The 23,371-nt window shown below is 38.4% G+C and overlaps 1 protein-coding gene and 1 pseudogene across 1 annotated transcript in view; both read right to left on the bottom strand.

Annotated features, from left to right (window-relative positions):
* LOC132850639 (protein lifeguard 3-like) overlaps positions 1 to 14,469 on the bottom strand; it is a 55,629-nt pseudogene extending 41,160 nt beyond the window's left edge.
* Positions 14,470 to 20,082: 5,613 nt separating this feature from the next.
* The window catches only part of ttn.1 (titin, tandem duplicate 1), a 136,312-nt gene continuing 133,023 nt past the window's right edge, over positions 20,083 to 23,371 (bottom strand). Inside the window, exons 210-214 of the mRNA XM_060877288.1 lie at positions 23,160 to 23,316; positions 22,555 to 23,057; positions 22,266 to 22,419; positions 21,542 to 21,826; positions 20,083 to 21,425 (exon numbers count right to left, since the gene is read on the bottom strand). Coding sequence (XP_060733271.1) covers positions 21,130 to 21,425; positions 21,542 to 21,826; positions 22,266 to 22,419; positions 22,555 to 23,057; positions 23,160 to 23,316 — 1,395 coding nt within the window. The 3' untranslated portion in view covers positions 20,083 to 21,129. The remainder of the gene's footprint in view (positions 21,426 to 21,541; positions 21,827 to 22,265; positions 22,420 to 22,554; positions 23,058 to 23,159; positions 23,317 to 23,371) is intronic.

Here is a 23,371-nt window from a genome sequence, read left to right as displayed (position 1 = left end):
AAAACGGACTTGATGTGAGCAAAACGTATGACAATGACACAGCATGCGCTTAGTTTGTAGGATGCATTGCAGAGGAGCTAAAAGAACATGCACTGACACACGCCCATACAGCTAATTACATCTCCATTATCACTGACTGTGGCACAGACGTTTCTGGGAAAGACAATGTGATTGCATACTGCAGGCACATTTCTGCAGGTGTAGCATTGAACCGGTTTATTGGTTTAGCTGAGCTTGAACACTGCCATGCACATGGAGTATTAGATAAAATAAAATGCTTGTTTAGTGATGCTAAACAAACTGATCATGATTGGTGGCAGAAGAAAATTACAGCCTTTGGAGCAGATGGGGCTGCCGTTAACATGGGTGTCTCAGGTGGTGTAGGTGCTCTTTTAAGAGAAGAAATAGGAGAGCACATTCTTTCCTTTCATTGTATGCCACATAGACTGGAATTAGCCATGCTGGATGTTCAGAAGTCTGTTCCAATGATTGAAAAAATCTATGACTTGCTACAACTAGTATGGAAAACATACCATGCACACCCAGAAAACCCAGTGCTGGTTGCCTCACATTTACCAGGCCCTTTCTGTTTTTCTTGCATCTGATGTCACTACAGGCCAGGGTCAATATACAGCTGTGCACCTCCACATGCAACACCTTGCTGCCTCATCCAAAAACACTGAAATAAGAGGAAGAGCAAAGCACATGTCACAACAAATGGAAAAGTTGCCTTTTGTGGTGTTTTGTCACTTTCTCCATGACCTGTTTGGAGAAATCTCGAAGTTGAGTCTTATACTTCAGAAGAACTCCGTTATTCTTCCTCAGGCTATAGCAGCTACAGTATTGATTCCTGTGTTTGTACAATCAAGGGAATGAAGGACAAACCAGTGAGAAATGGAAAGTTGGAGGAATCTCTCAATTACACAAACTTAAATTCAGTTTCTCAGCATGATAATGTGGTGGAGCAGGACAAAGCTCAAAGAGAAAAACAGACCAGAAGGCTTAAGAAAGCGGCCTCATCTGACTACACGGGCATTTCCTTTCAAAACATACCACTAAAAAGCTGTGATCTCCCAGGTTTCAGTGAAGAACTAAACCACCTCATTGACAAAACTGTTGACATTACAGTTAAGGAACTTGAAAGGAGGTTTGAAATGATGAGAGACAGACAACACACAGCACAAAAACACAAAAAGGGCAGAGATCATTTGATGCTTCTCAGTCTTTTGTCATGATTCGTGGCCATACGACATCCACACTTTTGGAGAAAATGAAATTGACACACTGCTGAAATGGTATCGAGACATCTTGCTGAAAAATGGCTGTGACATCAGTGCTGTGCAGGCTGAATGGAGATTGCTGAAAGCTCTTGTAAAAGGACAGTTCTCAGATAAATCTTATTGCAGCTTGTGGGAAGTCCTACTTACAAAAGAGCCCTACTGCACAGATTTCCAGAACGTTTTGCATCTAGTTGAGATAATGCTTGTCCTACCAATTTCGGCTGCTCAGTGTGAACGTGGCTTTTCAGCTCAAAACAGGATCAAATCTAAAGTACGCAATTCACTTCATGTGTCAACACTGGAAGATCTGATCAGGATCAGCACCGAAGGTCCATCACTTGAACAGTTTGATCCAGAACCATGTGTCAAACGCTGGCTTTCTGCAAAAAAGAAGAGGAGGCGGCCAAACTACACTCAGTGGCCAAGTGATGCTGAGATAATTATGGTCGGTGTCACTGGCTCGGATTCTGCATGAAGAGAAATTCTTTTGACAGTAGGGCCTATATAGTTTGTAAGTTGGAAAAGACATTAAGTTCCCACATGAACTTCAGTTCCCAGAACATTCAAGATAAAAATGCTGGAACTGTAAAAGTGGGGAGATGTACACACAACAGGATGAATAAAAAGTAAGTAATTTAAAAAAAATAAGTTTATTGTTATGTGGCTCTTAAAAAAATTATTTGGCGCCTGGTTTTCCCCCTATAGGAGCCAATGGCTCCTTAATTAATTTTTTTGTCTGGAGCCCTGGCAGCAACTGTCCACTTAATTCAGGCACTGAACATTTTGTCTTTTCTTTTACCCTTCTGCTATGTGTATTAAGTATTGAGGCTGCAAAAGAAGATGGATCTTTTGGTAGGCTTGTTAATGATGACCACAAGCACCCAAATTGCAGAATGAAGAAGATCGAAGTGGATAGGAGGCCACATCTTTGTCTGTTTACATTAAAAGACATTAAGAACAGGCAAACCATAAGATAGTACAAGATCAAGTGTGTGTCCGCACTCCTGTGTGGGACCACACACATACTGCACAAGATTAAAAGAGACAATGACGTATGAAAAGTCCTTAGCCATCTGGCTATCAGGACAACACACATGAACATTAAAATCTCCAACAAGGACACGGTCGTATTTAGGCATAATTTGAGCCAGAAACACAGAAAAGTTATTTATAAAGTCACATTTATAAAGTCCTTATTGTATTTTGGAGGCTGATAGTCAACTGCACATAATCCTGTGTGAGAACGACCCAGCTCAAACTCAGATCAAAACTGCTAAACGAGGAGGATAGCGAAAGCTGTTTGCATTTATAGACATTCTAATAAACAGTTGCTATTCCTCCACCTCGTCCCGACATTCATGGGGAATTAAAATAGCAGCAATCATGCGGTAAGATTTCAGAAAGAGCGCTGAACTCACCAACCCTCAGCCATGTCTCAGTCACACAGAGAAAATCCAATCCCCGGAAAGTGAAAAAAATCCAGGACAAAAAGTTGTGTTTGCAAGCGATCTAGCATTTATCAGGCCAATCCTGACAGGAGCCAGCAGGTCTGCAGTGCTAAACGTCCATGGAACTCGACACAGAGGCCAGACGCAAGTCTCGCACCAACCAAGGTCTCTTTCTCTCTCCCTCTCACACAAACACACGTGTTATGTAAAACTGCATTTTTATGACAATTCAGTGCATTATGAAATCTTACATATAAAATTTTTTTGGAAATTATTCTGTGCTTCATGAAACATTGTTATGAATCAATTCTTTCAGAATTTCAGTGCGTCACAAAACATTGTGTGTAGCGATGAACCATTAGCATGGTTTTTTATTAGCAAATAATTCAACACGTTAAAATCCTGTCAACGTTTCACCAATAATTAATTAGATTTGGATTCTTATAATTTTTTTTACTATTAACTTCACCATTCTGAAAGAAAAAAAAACCATTTTGACCGATGGTGCGGCTTTTATTTACTTAACGAGGTACACAAGGGCAATAATTACTGGTAATGTCTGCACTATTTGTTTCTCAGACAACACGGAGGCCTGTGACGTGGGTACATTGTGGAACAACGTAAGTGTCAGGCATGGATTCGTCAGAAAGGTGAGACATCGTTTTGCACTACAGTACAAGTACAGAAGAAGCCGAATAAATGTTTCATTTAGAAACACTGTCATTGGTTTTGTTGCAGGTTTATCTAATATTAGCATGTCAGATGTTGGTCACAGCCTCCATCGTAGCCGTGTTCACGTTTGTGTGAGTATCATTAATCATCAGATGTGTGAAAACACACGTCCTCACGATTAAACACCTGACACGCGTGTGTATTTCCTACAGAGATCCAGTGAGTCTTTTCATCACCAAGAATCTGGCGATTTACTGGGTGTCGATCATTGGGTCATTTATGCATATTAATTACAAACACAATGTGTAAACAGACCATGATGACGATCATGTATTTGGGTATTTTGTTGTACATCAGTGTTTTTCTCCACAGAGCTGTTTTTTTGGCATTGTATCTGATCTTGATGTGCTGTGAAACTGCCAGGTGAGTTCATCCATCTCTCCACATGACAAACATTGATTCAGTACTTCATGAGTACTACACACACACACACACACACACACACTAAACCCATGTGGCAGGTACAAAAGTTTTGGCACAGTGTATCCTGTGTTACATTGGCTTCTTGCCTCACAAACCTCCAGATTAATGACAGAACAGCAGGTTTATATATTATGTCATATGACTTACACCTAATGGGGTGTTAAAACTTTCCTGCATCTCCATTTAAGGGTTGAATTATTTTTGTCCTACTCTGTTGTGTTTACTAAAGTGTGCATTAAACTCTACACAGAAATGTGTATGACTCTATTCCATTATCAGAACAGAGGACAGGAATTGAGGGATCATAAACAGAAGGTGAAATAAGAGCTCCTCTGAATTTGGTCCTTCTGTTCATATTCCTGTGTTTAAACGATGCCGAAATTCAGGCTGAAGGACGGGAGCGTGTCAATGTTTTAGACCAAAAAGTTTTGCGGTGGATGACAGCATTGTTCTGCTCTTCTCTGGTAAACGAGTGAAGGAGCTGAAATGTGCATGGGTAAATCTGTTTCTCTCTCCCACAGACTCTCACCAAGTCCTACTTGGCAGGAACAATATCAAGGTTAGACACACACACACCTACACCTGGTTACTGTTAATGTGACAAAATATAAATCTATTAAACAACATAAACTGGACATCTGTCTGATGAACACACACACACACACACACACACACACAGTCAGGACTCGGCCCAGACTTTTGGCCACGTGCTTCTGTTTATGTTCCGTGTCACGTATCTGTCCCGCCTTTGTTTACTCCTCCCCGTCTTTACGCACACTACTGTTCCTCATGTGTTCATTGTCATGTCTATTTAACCGTGCTGATGGCAGCGCGGAATCATCGTCAGTGCACCATCGTCCTTTGTCCTGTTTAGTTTGTCTGAAAGAGAGGGAGAAATGCAGGAAACACGAGGGAACTGGGAAACCACAGGAGCCTACCACGCCATTTTAGCAGCGTTCAATTCAACAGTATTTTTAAAACATAGCCCTCCTTTGTGGTTCTAGTTATTACGAGACGAAGGTTGTTTTCTTGGCTGTGGGAATAATGACACTGGTCTGTATCGCAGTAAGAGTCTTCAGTTTCCAGACCAAGATAAAGACTGTACACGTGCTATCAAAACACGCCTTTGTTCAGCCTTATAGAATGAATGCATTGTCTCAATGCACAACATAGGTTTCTGACTCAATGCGTGTGTGTTCAGATGGATTTCCACTCCTGTGCTGGTGTGTTCTGTATTGTGTGTTGTGCTTCTCATCACTGGAATCATCACAGCCATTGTTCTCTTTTCAGTTTGTAAGTAACACTCACAGTTACTGTAACTCACAGTTACTGTAACACTAATATGCACAATGTAATGCTCACTGTAACACACACAGTGTAACACTCACTGTAACTCACTGTTACTGTAACACTCATTGTAACACACGCACAGTGCAACGCTCACTAACACACTCACTGGTGAGTTCAGCCTCAACACTCGCACTGTGTGTTAGTACTGACCACAACAACTGGTCTAAATATCTAAAATGTTAGGAAGAGTTTTTAAACTTAATCAATATGAACATGTGATGTACATAACATTCTGTTTAGGGCTGGGCAAGTTAACGCGTTTTTATCGCATTAACGCATTAATTAATTAACGCCGACAATTAGTTTATCGCGCGTTAACATACTTTTTATTTTGAAAGTCCGTTGCTCACTGCGTTTGAATACACATAGATAGACTAATAATACAACCAAATATAAACACAAACCATGGGTCACAGGAGGGGTTTGATGTTCACCAGTAGGCTACTGGCTGCTTGGGATGAGCGTCATCACGCGCCTCAACCAATGAAAGCATTTGTTGTGTGCCTGAGAGAGCTACAGCACGAAACAGAAAATATCTGGTGCGGACAGAAAAATGGAAAAAGGTACCGAAATCTTAAATGGACATTTTTATTTTAAACCTCTTCCAAACGATGGAGTTGATAGAACTAAAGCTTTTTGTAACCACTGCAAAGCTGAATTGTCTTATCATCGGAGTACTTTGAGTCTGAAGTATCACCTAAATGCAATGCACACCGTTGATGCGAGCAAATCACTGGCAATTAATGTTTTAATGTTTTATTTATACGTTAATGTTATATTTAATTTGATTACATTAATGTTTAAGTTAAGATTTACAAGAAGTGTTAACTGCTACTAACTTTTGACTGCTGTAAAAAAAGCACTTTATTTGTTTAAAGTTGACAAACCAAATGTTATTGCACTTTTGTTCATACAGCAGTACTTTGAAAGAATAAAATTACGCAATACACTACTTTTGATTTCATTATTGAATTTTGCGCATGCTGCCCGAGGGAACATTTATAATCAATAAATGAACTCAATGAGTAATACTATGGTAATACAAATGTGTTTTTGTAGTACTGTGTTTTGTACCGTGAAAGGTTTAGCTACGTTTCACGCGGAAGACGACGTTCAACACCTAGAACACGAGGCAGAGGTCGTAATACATAACGTTTTTATTCATTCGTGTATTTATTTATTAAACTGCAGTAATGATGTGTTTAAAACTCCTCCTCATCACTAGGGCAGCACAGTGAAGTGAGCAGATCAGAACACTCACTGTGCCCTAGTTAGTGTACTAGCTGAGTGTGCTGGCTAGAAATGACCTCAGTAGAAAGAAAAAAAAAACAAAAAAAAAAAAAAACACGACTGATCTGAACTTTATATTAGTCAGTATAAAGACCTGGGACACGTCTCAATCCACAGCCTAGTGCACTACAGAGAGTGTGAGTGAGTGAGTGAGTGAGTGTGTTTTATATGAAATATAATATCAAGATCATGACATTTAGTACAATAAATGGAGCCACAGTAGCCTGCATGTGTTGCGCTTTTCACGGTGGGAGGCAATAAAAAGACTTCTTAATTTCAGCAACAATATTTCCAGCCTACAAGAGATTTGGCTGACTACAATGAGCTGTACAAGTTTCGGCCTCTCATAAATAACATCCTTATGAAGCTAAATGAACTTCACAACTACAGAACAACAATATGGAGAGAAGAGAAGGAAGCAGGGGCCTGCAGCTCCCATCCCTAACCAGAAAGTCTTCGTATTGGCAAATAATATGTGAAAAGTAAGTAAAGAGTTCCTGGGTGTACAGGAACACCCAAAGTGATGTGTAGAAAGCAATCTACACCTTTGTTCCTCAAACAAGATATTTCACAAAGAGTGAAGAATAAGAATTTGTTCAAAATTTTACAAAAAAAAGGAGTGAGGAACATGCAGTAAATAACATGACAAATATATTATGATACCAATCTGCACCTGTATCAAATTCATTTAGTTAATATGTTTGAAGTGCTTTAAGCTTTATTTATTGCAAATTTTAAGGATTCTTTTTGTTGTTTTTTTTTTACTATCATTGACTTATGATCTGTGATTTCGCACTATTGTTGGACAACCAAGAAATGACATTGAATAAGATTTATCATGAATAACCAACATGTGTGCAGTGAGGGTTAAGTCTGACCTTCCTCAGAGTTATGAAGAGTCCCATCATCATCATCATCATCATCATCATCATGTTTAAGTCTGACCACCTCGTTTAGTGCCTACAGAAATGCACATCATACATTTTAAACAGAGCTTGAATACATGTATGAGATTCCTTCAAATAAAGATTATCTCCTTCATGTAGGCAGTCTGTGACTTTCTTTTTCCACATAACACACTCATTTACATATAACTGACTACTTCTGGTCAAATCATTTATCACACAGTTAGCTGTTATTTCACAAATACAGCTTTACACATTTTTACCTACATACATCACTCACAGGTTTAATTCCCCTTGTTTTTTCTTCTTAAACAAAAATGATGATTTGATTTGTAACTATTAATAAGCAAGCTGACTTATCAAGGAGATCCAGAGAGACATGGATGTACCTCGTCTCCTTTAGATCCTTTTCTTTCTCCTTTCTAAACAAAATACACTCTGTAAACACTAACAATTCTCCGATGCTAATAGAGTATAAACATATCACCAGATCTTTCGATATTAACAGGATGAATTTCACTCAACTGACCATCAATTACATTCTTAATGCAAAATAAAGTTGGTGATTTCACTCACATAAATCCTTTGACAGAATTCATCTCGGAGGTCGTTTCGTTACTGCGCTCAACAGGAATCCGTGCAGAATAAGCGAGATGCTGTTAACTGCACCTGCAAACCACGTGTAAAACCCGGAAACTAATTAATCTGCCGTGCCGCATTCTGCGCTCTCATTGGCCCTTCTAAAATTGAAGACTGCTCACTATTGGTCACACCAATAACCAATTAATAATATATAATCGTATAAAATTTATATTTCCTTTTATACATTTACTTATTTTGCATAAGTTTAAAGACCTTTTACATTATTAGGTTCTCATATAAATATATGTACTGTATAACATTTTTTATATATTTTTTCTTTTTTCCTTGTTACACTCTGGTAACCATGGTTACACTTAGCTCCGTGTTTGTGTTGTGTAGCATCATGTTCCTGGAGTATTTCAGTATTTAGCTCCCAAACTTTGGAATAGTCTTCCTGATAGTGTTCGGGGCTCAGACACACTTTCCCAGTTTAAATGTAGATTAAAAACTCATCTCTTTAGTCAGGTGTACACATAATACATACCATAATATTGTGCTTTATTAGATCTGACCAAATGCACATTATCATCTAGTGCTTGCTAATATTATGAACAGCAGATATGTTAATCCCTCTCCACTGCTTCTCTCTTTCTACCCATCACGAGGCATTCAGAAATTGTACCAGCTCCAATCGTCTTCCATGCGATGAAGATTTTGGACCTCCACTGAGATGAGGCCGACTCTGTGAGAATCCTGAGGCATCTAGAGATCTACCAGCTCCAGTTGGACTCTTGGAGTTGGATTTCTTCCTCATTTAACTCCAGATCAATTTCATCTATAGAAAAACAAATCTGACAAACACCCCCATACACATGCATTTAGTATACTTACTAAACTTCCATAATTTAACAAAGTAGTATACAAGGTTTTACTATTCTCAACTCCTAAATTGAATCTATATTTATGTCATAGTACCTCAGTCCTTTTGGTCTTTTTGCATTTTCTCAAGTTTTACAATTTTGCCCTTCTTCTAAATTATTTTAATTCATTGTTATTTATGACATAGTTATATATTCTTCACGCAAACTTCATTGCTTGAATGTTTTATCATCATTGTCATTATATAAAATCGTGCAAATACCTTCAATTTAAAATTCATCAAAAGATTTTCCTTGGAAACTTGAGAGCTCTTCCTAACATTTTAGATATTTATTTTACACCCGCACTCACTCATGAGCCTAGACTGGTAGTGTTCCTAAGCCCCGGTGAGGTGGGACGAGTGCGAAAGGGCAGTGCCTGCACTCTGAGCACCGATACACGTCAAGAAGGGTGAAGGTTCACTTAAAGTCTAATGCTGTCCACATGAATCACCCGACACACATCCTAAATATCCTGTTACCAAGACACAGAGAGTTGAAATTTGATGAGAGAATCTGAAGAGAGAACAGACGACAAATTGGATGAGTGGAGAGAACAATTTAGAGACATTGACTTTCCGCCTGATCCAACACAAACTGACTATGCTCCGGCATTGACGAATGTAGATGGATAAATTAGCTTTGCTTAGATTTATTTTCTTGCATGCGATCAACCGAGGTCTTTCCCTCACATAAATAGCAACATTTTCTTAAGTTTTAGTTTTATAGCTGAACCTTGTATGTATGGTTTTGATGATTAATGTTTTGTCACTAATTGGAGTTGTGCTTGTTCTCTTCCTATCCTTTCCTATGTTCAAACCAGAGGGGCCTATACCTCAAAGAAACAGCAGTATATCCAGTGTCTGTTTTAGCTAATGAAGATGTCATTGAAAAGCTTAAGGTAAAAGATGTCTGATATTCTGTCTAAAACTGTGTTTTGAATGCCTTAATTCATGATTATATTAAAATTTTGTTTATATAGTTTGTCCTAAGGGACAAAAAAAAGAGGGAAATGTAGTGGACATTTTAAATATGGTGTGTTTATATATAATGTTATGTGCTTTTACAGTATTCTGTGTGCCAGAATAGGGAGAAAGAACAAGAGACACTTGTTTCAAATGTTATGGGAACTTTAGGGGAGTTTGTGTGCACTTGTTCGATAAGAACTGAAAATCGTATGTGGCCTTGTTGAGGTGATAACTCAAAGGGATACATCTTCAGTAACCAGGAAGGGTGCATGAACACACACACATACCTGGGGTACAACAGGGAGAGCTAAAACACTTTGCCTCTTCACTCTGTAGACTTAGCACTGTATGGAAGATGCCTTTTATCACCACCTCTGAGTGTATTTTATACATCTATATCAAAATGGCCACACACACACACGGCTGTGGATTGAGAAGTGTCCCAGGTCTTATTCTGACTCATAGTTACAATCCCAGAGGGTGTTTAGGGGTATGAATAGGATGTGACAACATGAAATGATTATAAAGTGTGATTTTTTGTTTGTCCCATCCCTACCCCTAAACACCCTCTGGGATCGTAACAAATTTGGGGGCTTCCCGGACGAGCCCCCAAATTTGTTATGATCCCAGAAGGTGTTTAGGGGTATGGAGGGGATGCAACAATATGAAATTATTATAAAGTGTGATTTTTGGTGTGTATGTGGTAATCAAAGACAAGGACAACAAATAGTGGGCAAAACCTGTATCTATTAATATACAGTGTTCAGTAGTGGTGACAAGTGGAAAAAGGTGATAATATTTACAATTTACAAAAACAAAATAACAGACACAAAAGGGGTAAGGGACACGAGCGGTGCCAAAACAAAGAAATAAGCAAACCCAAAACCACTCTAACTAGAATTTAACCCTCTAACCTAAGCTACAAAGGAAAAGGTAATGAAAAATCTTCAGCGTCGAACGACGCCCTAACCAACCTACACTACCCAAACAAAACGTACGCTCCTAAAATAGTGCGTCTAATACAGTAAGGATTTCCTACGTATTGCACAATGTATGTGACATGACGTACTTACCTGTCCACCTTCCCCAATATAAACAAAGTCACAAACACAAACATACAGACGCAGAACAAGTGACTAACAAACTGGGTTAACGAACAGTCTGACATACAATCGGAAAAACACCACAACAAACAAATTAGCACACAGGTTATCAAAACGGTTCAAGTTAAGACACATGAGCGAGCTCCATGAATGAATGGTGGCAGGTTTAAATAGCGGGATCGGGTGTTGATTTGTGGATCAATGAATGACGTCACACAGGATAAATCAAGATTGAGAGGAAAGGTGTCCAATAGCAGGAATCTGAAGAGACAGATAGCAGAGAAAAGAGAGAGGGAAAGAACAAACAAAACACAGAACCAACAAACAGCATAATAAACAAATCAAAGCACAGAAATTCACACCATAGATGAGAGCAAACACGACACACAACCTGATTAAAGAGGCAGAGACGTTTAAACATCTATTTAGTTTTATATTTTAAAATAGAAACAAATACAACAAAAAAATAAATAAATAAAAGAATAAAAAAAGGCAAACTTTAACCAGCAAACATGACAGAAAAGGATATGATTAAATTGATTATTCAGAACAATTCAACAGAACAGGATATGATTGAATTGATTATTCATCCATATCTGCTGCTAGAGCAGCTGGAATTGGAATTTACAATATATTGAGAGAGCTCCGTATACATGGTCATTTGCAGTCAGGCTGCGGTTCCTCAACAGCAACTTGGTGTTATACGCCAGAAGCACCACAGTTTTTGCAGTAGCTCAAAATTCACATTAACTACTCATTTTTCTGGTCCTTAATCAGTCATAAAACAGAATGTTATGTACATCACAAGTTTAAAACTCTTCCTAACATTTTAGATATTTAGACCAGCTGTTGTGGTCAGTACTAACACATAGTACGAGTGTTGAGGCTGAACTCAGTGTGAAAGCGTTTGCCCCGAGAGCAGCGTACACCATGTGCAGTACACCGAATCTAACACAGAAAGGAAAACTCATCAGTTTATTTTATTACTGCAGGATTCAGGAGTGTTTCTTTCAGCACTAAAACACACACACACGATTGTCCGTGCATAATCTCCAAGTCTGTCTACCCCACCCTCATCTACTCTATATTATTACACAGTGTGTGTGTTACAGTGAGTGTTACACGGTGTACGTGTTAGTGAGTTTGTTAAAGTGAGAGTTACTTACAACTGAAAAGAGAGAACAATGGCTGTGATGATTCCACTGATAAGAAGCACAACACACAGAATACACCAGCACAATAGATGAAATCCACCTGAACATACACATTGTTGAGACAATGGATTCATTCTATAAGGCTGAACAAAGGTGTGTTTTGAGAGCACGTGTACGGTCTTTACCTTGGTCTGGAAACTGAAGACTCTTACTGCGATACAGACCAGTGTCATTATTCCCACAGCCAAGAAAACAACCTTCGTCTTGTAATAACTAGAACCACAAAAGAGGGTTACGTTTTAAAAACACTGCTGAATTGAACGCTGCTAAAACAGCGTGGTAGGCTCCTGTGGTTTCCCAGTTCCCTCGTGTTTCCTGCATTTCTCCCTCTCTTTCAGACAAACTAAACAGGACAAAGGACGATGGTGCACTGACGATGATTCCGCGCTGCCATCGGCACGGTTAAATAGACATGACAATGAACACATGAGGAACAGTAGTGTGCGTAAAGACGGGGAGGAGTAAACAAAGGCGGGACAGATACGTGACACGGAACATAAACAGAAGCACGTGGCCAAAAGTCCGGGCCGAGTCCTGACTGTGTGTGTGTGTGTGTGAGAGACATGCCTCTTCTTGATCAGTGAATACTCCTGCTCCTCATCTGTTCATGAGACAGATGTCCAGTTTATGTTGTTTAATAGATTTATATTTTTTGTCACATTAACAGTAACCAGGTGTAGGTGTGTGTGTGTGTCTAACCTTGATATTGTTCCTGCCAAGTAGGACTTGGTGAGAGTCTGTGGGAGAGAGAAACAGATTTAGCCATGCACATTTCAGCTCCTACACTCGTTTACCAGAGAAGAGCAGAACAATCCTGTCATCCACTGCAAAACTTTTTGGTCTAAAACATTCTGACATGCTCCCGTCCTTCAGTCTGAATTTCGGCATCAGAACAGAAGGACCAAATTCAGAGGAGCTCTTATTTCACCTTCTGTTTATGATCCCTCAATTCCTGTCCTCTGTTCTGATAATGGAATAGAGTCATACACATTTCTGTGTAGAGTTTAATGCACACTTTAGTAAACACAACAGAGTAGGACAAAAATAATTCAACCCTTAAATGGAGATGCAGGAAAGTTTTAACACCCCATTAGGTGTAAGTCATATGACATAATAGATAAACCTGCAGCTCTGTCATTAATCTGAAGGTTTGTGAGGCAAGAAGCCAATGTAACACAGGATACACTGTGCCAAAACTTTGCACCTGCCACATGGGTTTAGCGTGTGTGTGTAGTACTCATGGAGTTGGTGGTTCAGTGTTTGTTGTGTGGAGAGATGGATGAACTCACCTGGCAGTTTCACAGCACATAAAGATGAGATACATGGCAGAAAAACAGCTCTGTGGAGAAAAACACTGATGTACAACAAAATACCCAAATACATGATCGTCATCAGGTCTGTTTACACATTGTGTTTGTAATTAATATGCATAAATGACCAAAACTCACATCGACACCCAGTAAATCGCCGGATTCTTGGTGATGAAAAGACGCACTGGCTCTCTGTAGGAAATAAACACACATGTGTCAGGTGTGTAATCGTGAGGACGTGTGTTTTCACACATCTGATGATTATTGATACTCACACAAACGCGAACACGGCTACCAGATGGAGGCTGTGACCAACATCTGACATGCTAATATTAGATAAACCTGCAATAACACCAATGACAGTGTTTCTAAATGAAACATTTATTCAGCTTCTTCAGTACTTATAGTACAAAACGATGTCTCACCTTTCTGATGAATCCATGTCTGATACTTATATTGTCCCACAAGGCTTTGTCTGAGGTGTTGTCTGAGAAACAAACAGTACTGACATTACCAGTAATTATTGCCCTTGTGTACCTCGTTAAGTAAATAAAAGCCGCACCATCAGTCAAAATGTTTCTTTTCAGAATGTAGTTGGAGAAATGATAACTGGAGAAATTATAAGAATCCAAATCTAATTAATTATTGGTGAAACTTTGACAAGATTTTAACGTGTTGAATTATTGGCCAATAAAGAACCAGTGCATCTTTTACACACAATGTTTTGAGACACACTGAAACATTTAAGAATCGATTCATAACGATATGTTTCATGAAGCACAGAATAATTTCCAAAAAAAGTGATATGTAAGATTTCATAATGCACTGAATCGTGTCGTAAAATGCAGTTTTATATAAGACACGTGTGTTTGTGTGAGAGGGAGAGAAAGAGAGAGAGAGACCTTGGTTGGTGGGAGATTCTCCTGATGTTGGTACTCCAGGTTCATGCCTCACTGGAGTGTTTACGGTGAAAGATGTGACAGAATCTCCCGCCCGTGGCTGAGCTCTGTCATCCTCCTGCTGATTTTGATCCTGACTTTGAGGAAGGTCAAGCATTGTGATGATGAAGCTGGCATTGGACCAAAATTCATCACATACTAGATAGACGCAAATCTAGTCTTTATAACACTGAAAACACTACTATGTTCAATAGTTTACATTAATATACAAACTCTTCAGGTGTACATTTGTTTTTTAGAAAGTGATGCATGATGGCGCCAGTGTGTTTGGCTCGCCGTCTGTTTCTGCTAACGCTCTGTATGTTTATGCTGTTTGTGTCACTTATTGTTCAAAATGTCAATCGCCAAACGTTACTGGATCTCAGACTCCTTGCAAAAGATTTAGTAAAGTTTAATTATGGTGGACACAAGACATTGCACACGCTTCTATCGGGGATCCCAGCTTATCTCTGCCGACTCCCGGTGTAAACGCTGTGGTCGCCGTGGTAAACGCAGCGGTCCGATGGTGAGGGCCTTCTTTGTGCACTTTTCCATGGCCTCCTGTAATGAATACAGAGCGGTGCCTCGTCTCAGTATTTCTTGGCGACTGTTGGACCCTGTCGATGCCTGGTTGGTAGCTGTTGTTGGCTCGGATGAGGCACTCCAGCCCGTGCTCTCCTCGACCTAATGCACTGAATCGTGTAGTAAAAATGCAGTTTTACATAAGACTCATATTGTCTCCCTGGACAATAAACTGGACTACATCCGCCATTCAGCACGATGAGACCACCTCGTTTAGTGCCTACAGAAATGCATCATACATTTTAAACAGAGCTTGAATACATGTACATGATTCCTTCAAATAAAGATTATTTCCTTCCTGTAGGCAGTCTGTGACTTTCTTTTTCCACATAACACACTCATTTACATATACTGTAACTAACTACTTCTGGTCAAATAATTTATCACACAGTTAGCTGTTATTTTGTAACTATTAATAAGCAAGCTTACTTATCAAGGAGATCCAGAGAGACATGGATGTACCTTGTCTCCTTTAGATCCTTTTCTTTCTCCTTTTTAAACAAAATACACTCTGTAAACACTAACAATTCTCCGATGCTAATAGAGTATAAACATATCACCAGATCTTTCGATATTAACATGATGGATTTCACTCAACTGACCATCAATTGCATTCTTACTGCAAAATAAAGTTGGTGATTTCACTCACATAAATCAGAATTCATCTCGGAGGTCGTTTCGTTACTGCGCTCAACAGGAATCCGTGCAGAATAAGCGAGCTGCTGTTAACTGCACCTGCAAAACACGTGTAAAACCCGGAAACTAATTAATCTGCCGTGCCGCATTCTGCGCTCTCATTGGTCACAATAACCAATTAATAATATATATTCGTATAAAATTAACATTTTCTTTTATACGTTTATTTCTTTTGAACAAGACTTTTTACATTATTATGTTCTCATATAAATATATGTATAACATTGCCTTTTCCAGGGCTGCCAACTTTTGAGTTCAGCTTAGAGAGAGATTTTGGGGGCGTGGCTTTGGTTATGGGGAGGTGCTTATGGAGGGGCATGGCTTGGTGTGGAAAAAAAATCATTGTATTAGCAGAAGTGTATTAAGTATATATTGATTGTCAAAGTATTTGGTATCTGTACAGAATTTCTTGGGAGATTTACATTACATTTAATTTTCACAAACATTTTACAGAAATAGGATTAACATGTGATTAACATGTTCACAGATTAACATGTGCTCTATTGTAAGTGCTGGTTTTTCCTGATGGCCTTTGCTGTTTATGTGCCTAGTAACATCTGCTATTCCCTGGTGACAGCAAGCATTTTCTATCCTACATACAGAGCACCAATAATGTGTACTTAGTGTTCCCTTTGTTATGAATGGCCATTTTTCTGACCATTCATTTTTAAAGGAGCATCGATAGGATGCAGCTCCGCTCTGGGCTTTAATCGTTTGGCCTGGTCTCTCTTCTTTATCTGAGGGCTCAACTGTCTCCTGCTCTAAAGTCTCAGATAGACTTTCATGTTCCTCCTATGTCTTTTCCTGCTGCTTCTCAGGGTCACAGGACTTCTTGGAGGGCTGATAAGCTGCCCACATTGATACAAGCGTTCTTTTCTTGCCTGTCCCTGACACTTTAGATAACATCCTATAACAGAAAATTCTAATTTATCCATACTGACACCACCACCAGTCAAATATCTGGACATGATTGATGAGTTATGATTGATATAAATAAAATCATTTTAATATGGGATGTGGTTGACTTGACATTCTGTTTTTAAAAAACAATAATTAACATTACAGTACTGTTAGCTAGTACAGTAACATAACTACCAGGCATGTCCAGATATTTGTCATCTGGAAATGCTTTTGTACTGTTTTTATGATAAAGTTATGTAAAATAACTGCTCAGTGCTGCAAAACAAACAACTCTGCTAATGATAACTTAATTCTATATAAACTATATAACAGCATAGGCCTATTAGTTACTAGCCTAAACTGGACGGAGACACGGAGCGCCCTGTAACTCACTGACCTGCCTGCGTTCACAATTCACACGGTGCAGATGGGAGGGAGAACGGCTGACTACACAGTTTATGGGAATAAATTGTGTATTTCACTCACAATTGTCACAAAAATCTCACTACACTGTCTGTCTGGTCTCTCTGCGCGTTGCTTTGCGAGATCATGCGGTGCGATTTTTTCCCCTCACTGCTGCACGAGTCTGCGTGAGAATATGGGGGTGTGGCATGAGAGCGTGAGATTTGGGTCAATTGCGTGATTCTCACGCTGAATGCGTGTCACGCATTGCGTGAGAGTTGCCAGCCTTGCTTTTCAGGGCTGTTGTTTCTCAAGTTTTGAAGACAGGCAAGCGTGACAAGCGTATTTGTTTAATTTCCATTTATTAATTTGTGTGTGTGTGTGTGTGTGAGAGAGAGAGAGAGAGAGAGAGAGAGAGAGAGATTATGACTGGTGGTGTTTATTGAAAGTGTTTGTTGCCTTTTTGGACTCCTTTATCATTTGTAATGTTGCTCCCATTTAAAACAGTTCGGCTCAAGCCCAGACATTTTTAGGGTCATGATTGAGGACAATGTCCCGTCCAGAGACAAGCTGTTTCGTGTTGAGGTTTTTTTTCAGAAAGCGATTTTAACATTGACATGGAGGATAAAAACAAAGAAAGAAAGCTATACAAAGAAAGAAAGGTATACGATAAGGTAAGAAGTAGGACGTGTTAATATAGGATCAGCTTTCCAGTGCTGGAGAGAACTGAAGGAGCAGGAAGTTGGTCACATATTCACAGATTGGAGTTTCCTGAGTCAATAACTCCTGAGCTAAACGCTGTTACTACACAAATAACACCTCTTTTCTATCGTAGTAATGTAGAGACGCAGCTACAACCGTGTTTTGTGTAGTAACAGCGTTTAGCTCAGGAGTTATTGACTGTGGACTATGGAAACTCCAATCTGTGAATATGTGACCAACTTTACTTAAGACGCCGAGGCGCTTTTTTCCTTCTCGATAGGTGAGTAACGTTGGTTTTGCTTTGTTACACAGAACTAATATATGTCTTTGTCCTTTACATGATTATGTTTGTGTGTCATTTTTGCTTGTTTGTTTATCTGCAAAAGACACATTTCTTTCCATTAGTTGCCTGGGTTACGTATGTATGTGTGGGCGGAGCTATCAATACAGGGGTGGGACCCATTTGGGTTAGGGGCGTGTTTGTTTTGGTGATTTCAAATGTCGACATTGGCTTTCAAAAATTGACGCTGAAAGACCCTGCCTTTAAATCTTACCCAGATAGTGCTATTTTCTGATTGGCTATTGTGTAGCCTCTTTTTTTGATTGGCTGATAAGTGTCATGCTCGACTAAGAAGGAGACACGCTTGATTCCTGCCCGGTTCCATAGAGACAGCGGTGCGGACTGATACATTTTGGGCGCTGCGGTTTATTAAATATATTATAAATAGACAAAAAGTTTTTCTGCATGAGAAATACGATGTGTAGCGGGAGAGCGTGACAAAAGACCAAAATGCGTGACTGTCACTCTCAATGCGTGACACTTGACAGCCCTGTCTTTTTTTTACTTGTCACACTCTGGTAACCATGGTTACACTTAGCTCTGTGTTTGTGTTATGTAGCATCATGGTCCTGGGGAAACGTCTCATTTCACTGTGTACTGCAACAGCTATATATATTTGTAATGACAATACAAGCTTCTTGTAGCCTTGTATAACTTAGGGAGGGCGACTTCTGAAAAATACTTTTGGCTTGGAAGCTTGTATCGAGGGTTGATTATTTTGAGCATATGAATAAATCCTTTTCAACTGTGTATATGGGCAGAATGTCTTTAGCGATGCCACAGCATCAGTAATATCTTTCCATCAAGGCCCCTTCTTATATGGGACACAGTGGGGAAATGTGTCTGCTATGTTTACCTGCTTTTTAGCTGGTGTTTTGGGGCCGACGCTGTCTTATTTATCTCGCAGCGCCACACACGCCTGGAAACAAGCTCTTTGGTTCAACTTTCGTATTTCAACATCGACATAAACCACAAATTCGAAAATAGCGATTAATCACGCAGCTCTAAGTGAGCGTGCTATTTACATACTGAAAGGAGAGAACGATGACTTTGATGATGCCAATGATAAGGACCACAAGGCTCAAAACACAGAACAAACCACGTGCCTGTTGATTCGATATAATTGTTGAGCGCTCTTGCTCACGTTATTTATGTGCATTATTTACATGCTACAGTAGTTACACTCCATTAAGACAATGTAATTAATAGTGGGAAATAATCAGTTTTTACAATCTTCGTGCTATCTATCATCGTTCGCCAGACGTTCTACAACGTTCTTTATCCAGGAAAAAAGAAAACCAAGAAGATCCTTCTTTTTAAAACCAAGAAGGATAGCCTGTAGCAATGCTAAATGTCAGCTCTGCCATAAGCAGTGACTGATCACTTTGCAACATTTTGACAATGTTGTTTTGCACTTGTATAGTTGTAGTTTGTATACTGTTTGTTAAAATTGTCTGTTGTTGAGGCAAATTTTGAATGTTGTTTTGCACTTTCTTATTTATTATTATATATTATTTAAATTTTATATTTAGTGTTAAATAAATAATTGTTAAATGTAGTACAGAGTCTGTTCTCTATCTCACAAAGAAGCGGAATAAACCCCCCCATCTATCTATCTATCTATCTATCTATCTATCTATCTATCTATCTATCTATCTATCTATCTATCTATCTATCTATCTATCTTCACAGTCCAAATAATCTGAATCTATTAATAATAAATAAATAAATAATAATTAATTTAAATTTTTAGACACAATTAATAAGTATTGTAAGTGCCCTAGTTTGGTGATTTTGTGCCCTTAATTTGAACAGATACTTGTTCTCGGCTTACAGGAGTGGACTGTGTTCTTCTTATGTTTGTTTAAGGTTCAGTGTTCAGTAACTAGTAGTCTGGGGTAGCCATAAGACAAAATATTTTCCGTGTCAGATGATTAAGTTATAATAGTTTTTTTTAGTAAATAAAAAATTAAAACAATAATGAAATATAATGCTTAAGATTTATGGTGCTGAAATCATGCTTTATTAAATCAAAAATTCATAAAACTCAAGGAGGCAGAATATATAGGTAAATCTACATATATGCATTGCTATTGCATCCTAGTGCAGGGTATTGCATTCATTTATTTTTGAATGTAGTTTTCTATGCACAGCAGATGTCTTTACTGTGGTATACCGCTTGATGATTACCCTGGCAAAATGAGATCCTAACACTAACACACACTAACACAAAAACACACAATATAACCTAGCATTCCTCCAAGAGGTGGCATACATTCTGCAAAGGAGTATCTGAGTTGATAAATAAATTAATGGCCAGGTGATGTTGCTTTCATTAGATCAAATTCAAACAGTCCTTTGACAGAACATAAGCGCATATCATCATCAGCTCATTGTGCAGGCCGCTCGCACTTTCAGCATGTCATTAAAATGGTGATATGATATAGTCAGTCTGAACACAAGACCTAGTCATGCTGCTTATGTGAGGGTGAGACACAAACAGCATTCAAGGTCTTATGGTCAAGTTGTAAATTCATTTGAATACTGCAATACTATATGCACAGGTGTACAGTGCATTTGTCCCTTTATTTAGTAGAACTTCAACAGGGAGCCTCTCTACCTGTTGAGGCAATCTTAAGACTTCAACGTATTGTTGAGGCACATAATTTTGTTTCAGGTTTCACAGGGTATTCGTTCCATGAGAAACTTTCTCCTGTTAAACATTTCATTCAATTTGTTTAAGTTATTGTCATAAATAACAATTCATACATTCTCCATAACCGTTAAATTCGGCTATATACATTATGTACATGTCACAGAAAAATGGTTCAAAAAGTCGTAATTACCCAATATGGCACATTTTATAACAATTTTAGACTTTAGTCTAGTTTGGCATAAATTAATGTCACGTTTGGTATAAAAATAGTTCATATTTACAGAACAGAGATCCAGGTCTTTATCTAGAACATTATTTTTCTTACTCATTCAATAAATAAAATATATTGAAGAAAGGAAAAAGGGTATGGACTGGATTAATACATATTTTTTCACATAGAGCGAATTTTGATGTTGACGGTAGCAGTATCATAGCCAAGCTCATTTGAAAGTTTGAGGGTGTATGCTCCAGCATCATTTTCTTTTATGCCACAAATAGTGAGTGTAGTAGTGTCCTCAGTGTTCTTAATCTGGAGCCTTTCACTCTCTTCACTGGACAGTATTCTCCCTGAACGGGACCACTGAACATCTGGTACTGGGTCTCCAGAGAAAGCACAGGCCACAGTTAGAACCTTTCCGGACTCTATGCTAATATCCTCAGGGGCAGCTTCAATTTTAGGTGGTACACCTGTTAAATAAATTAAAACAACAAATTAAATTAAGTTTGTTATTGTGATGTTTCTAGTACTGCCACAACACTGTATGTGGTATAAACATATTAAAACAAACCACTTTTTTCCTCACCTTTGTACTTGTACGAAATGGATCTGAGGGAAGACCCCGCAACATGTGCATGAGTAGACATTTCCATCATGCTGCATGAACCCATGGCTACAACTGATTCAGATGTCATTGAAGTCATGCTAGTTTTTGACATGCTTTGAAATTTAAGCTGAGCCATGCTGGAGCTGCTGCTTGTTGCTGCCTGTATTGTTGAAGCCATGAGCAAGGCAGAACTGCTACTTTGTATGCCTGTAGCATCTGAGCTTTCCTTCATTGCAATCATTTTGACAGGTTCTTCAACCAGAGCTGTGAGAGTATAGCAAATAATGACTAGGTCATTCACCCAACTTGTGGATTTTTGGTGGGTGAAAGCCTCCTTTGCTTCTAATATGTATATATATATATATATATATATATATATATATATATATATATATATATATATATATATATATATATGTGTGTGTGTGTGTGTGTGTGTGTGTATATATATATATATATAATATATATATATATATATATATATATATATATACAGTATCATGCATGCAAAAGTAAATACTGTACTGTAATAATTCACAATAATATGTGAATCGATGCAGTTAAGTATTACAGTTACAACAGTGTCAAAACGTCTTGAAGAGCATTCGTCCTGACTTAACTGTATCATGTTCTATCATAAATTTCACAAGAAGTGCAATGCATGGTGCTGTGAGTAAGTGTCACAAGAAGAAAAAATAATTACCAAGAACATTGAGAGATGCTGTTGCAGAACACTGTCCAAATTGATTCTTGGCCGTCACTGTGTATTTGCCACTGTCCTCAACATTGGTATTCTGAATCTCCAGTTTATACACATTCTTAGAGCGACTCAGTTTCATATTTGATGCAATGGATAACTATGAAATTTGAGGAATTCAAAAGAATTTAATTTTGATTTCAATTTAGTTTCATTAAACACAAGTGCAAAATATTACATTCGAAATATATCAAGTTCAATTTGATTTAGTTGTATGTTGAGTCAGGCTACTCACCACTTTGTTGTCCTTTAGCCATTCAATTTCAGGGGCAGGCTCACCCATTACTTCACAAGAGAATATGACATCCTGTCCTTCATTTATGTTCTGGGAACGCGGTTGCACTAGGAAGCTTGGTGCACCGCATAATTTCTCACTCACTGTTGTGTCAAACTGGCACTTGACCACTCCTTGTTCAGTTTTTGCCTCACATGTGACAATTCCTCTATCATGGGAACTTACACTCTTAATGGTCAAAGTGTGGTAATTTCCAGAAATACCATATCTATATTGCTCTGAATTGATTAGTTCTATTCCATTCATAATCCATTTTACATCAGAAGCTCCAGGAATATTTGCTTTCAGTGTGACAGACTGGCCTTCAGTCATTTTTATTTGTGTTTGTGAAGCTTTAATTTCTGAAATGTTCTGGACTTCTTCATGAATTATCTCCTTTCTTACAAGAGCTTCTTTTAGTTCTGCCTTTGTTTGTACACCAAATGCTGTTAATTCTCCTGATTCTGAAAGAACAAAAAAATTGTTTATTATACAATTAAATGCCTCTAACACCAAACTACTCATTATTAGGTGTCCTAGTATTATGTTCAAAGAGATAACTGTACCTTTAACAGTTACAGTGCATCTTGTTGTAACTGATCCATCGCTGTTTTTTGCAGTGCATTCATAAACACCACTATCAGAAGTATCAGCGTCATAGATTTCAAGATGTGCAGAACTGTTTTCCTCAAATATTTCATATTTTCCACCCTGTGTGACACTCTGGAATGAGAACATTTACCATAATTACTTTGTGTATTATTTTCCTGGTTGGGTT

Source organism: Tachysurus vachellii, chromosome 8 (assembly GCF_030014155.1).
Source record: "Tachysurus vachellii isolate PV-2020 chromosome 8, HZAU_Pvac_v1, whole genome shotgun sequence".
NCBI classification, from domain to species: Eukaryota; Metazoa; Chordata; class Actinopteri; order Siluriformes; family Bagridae; genus Tachysurus; species Tachysurus vachellii.
This window is presented reverse-complemented; position numbering and strand designations above follow the sequence as displayed.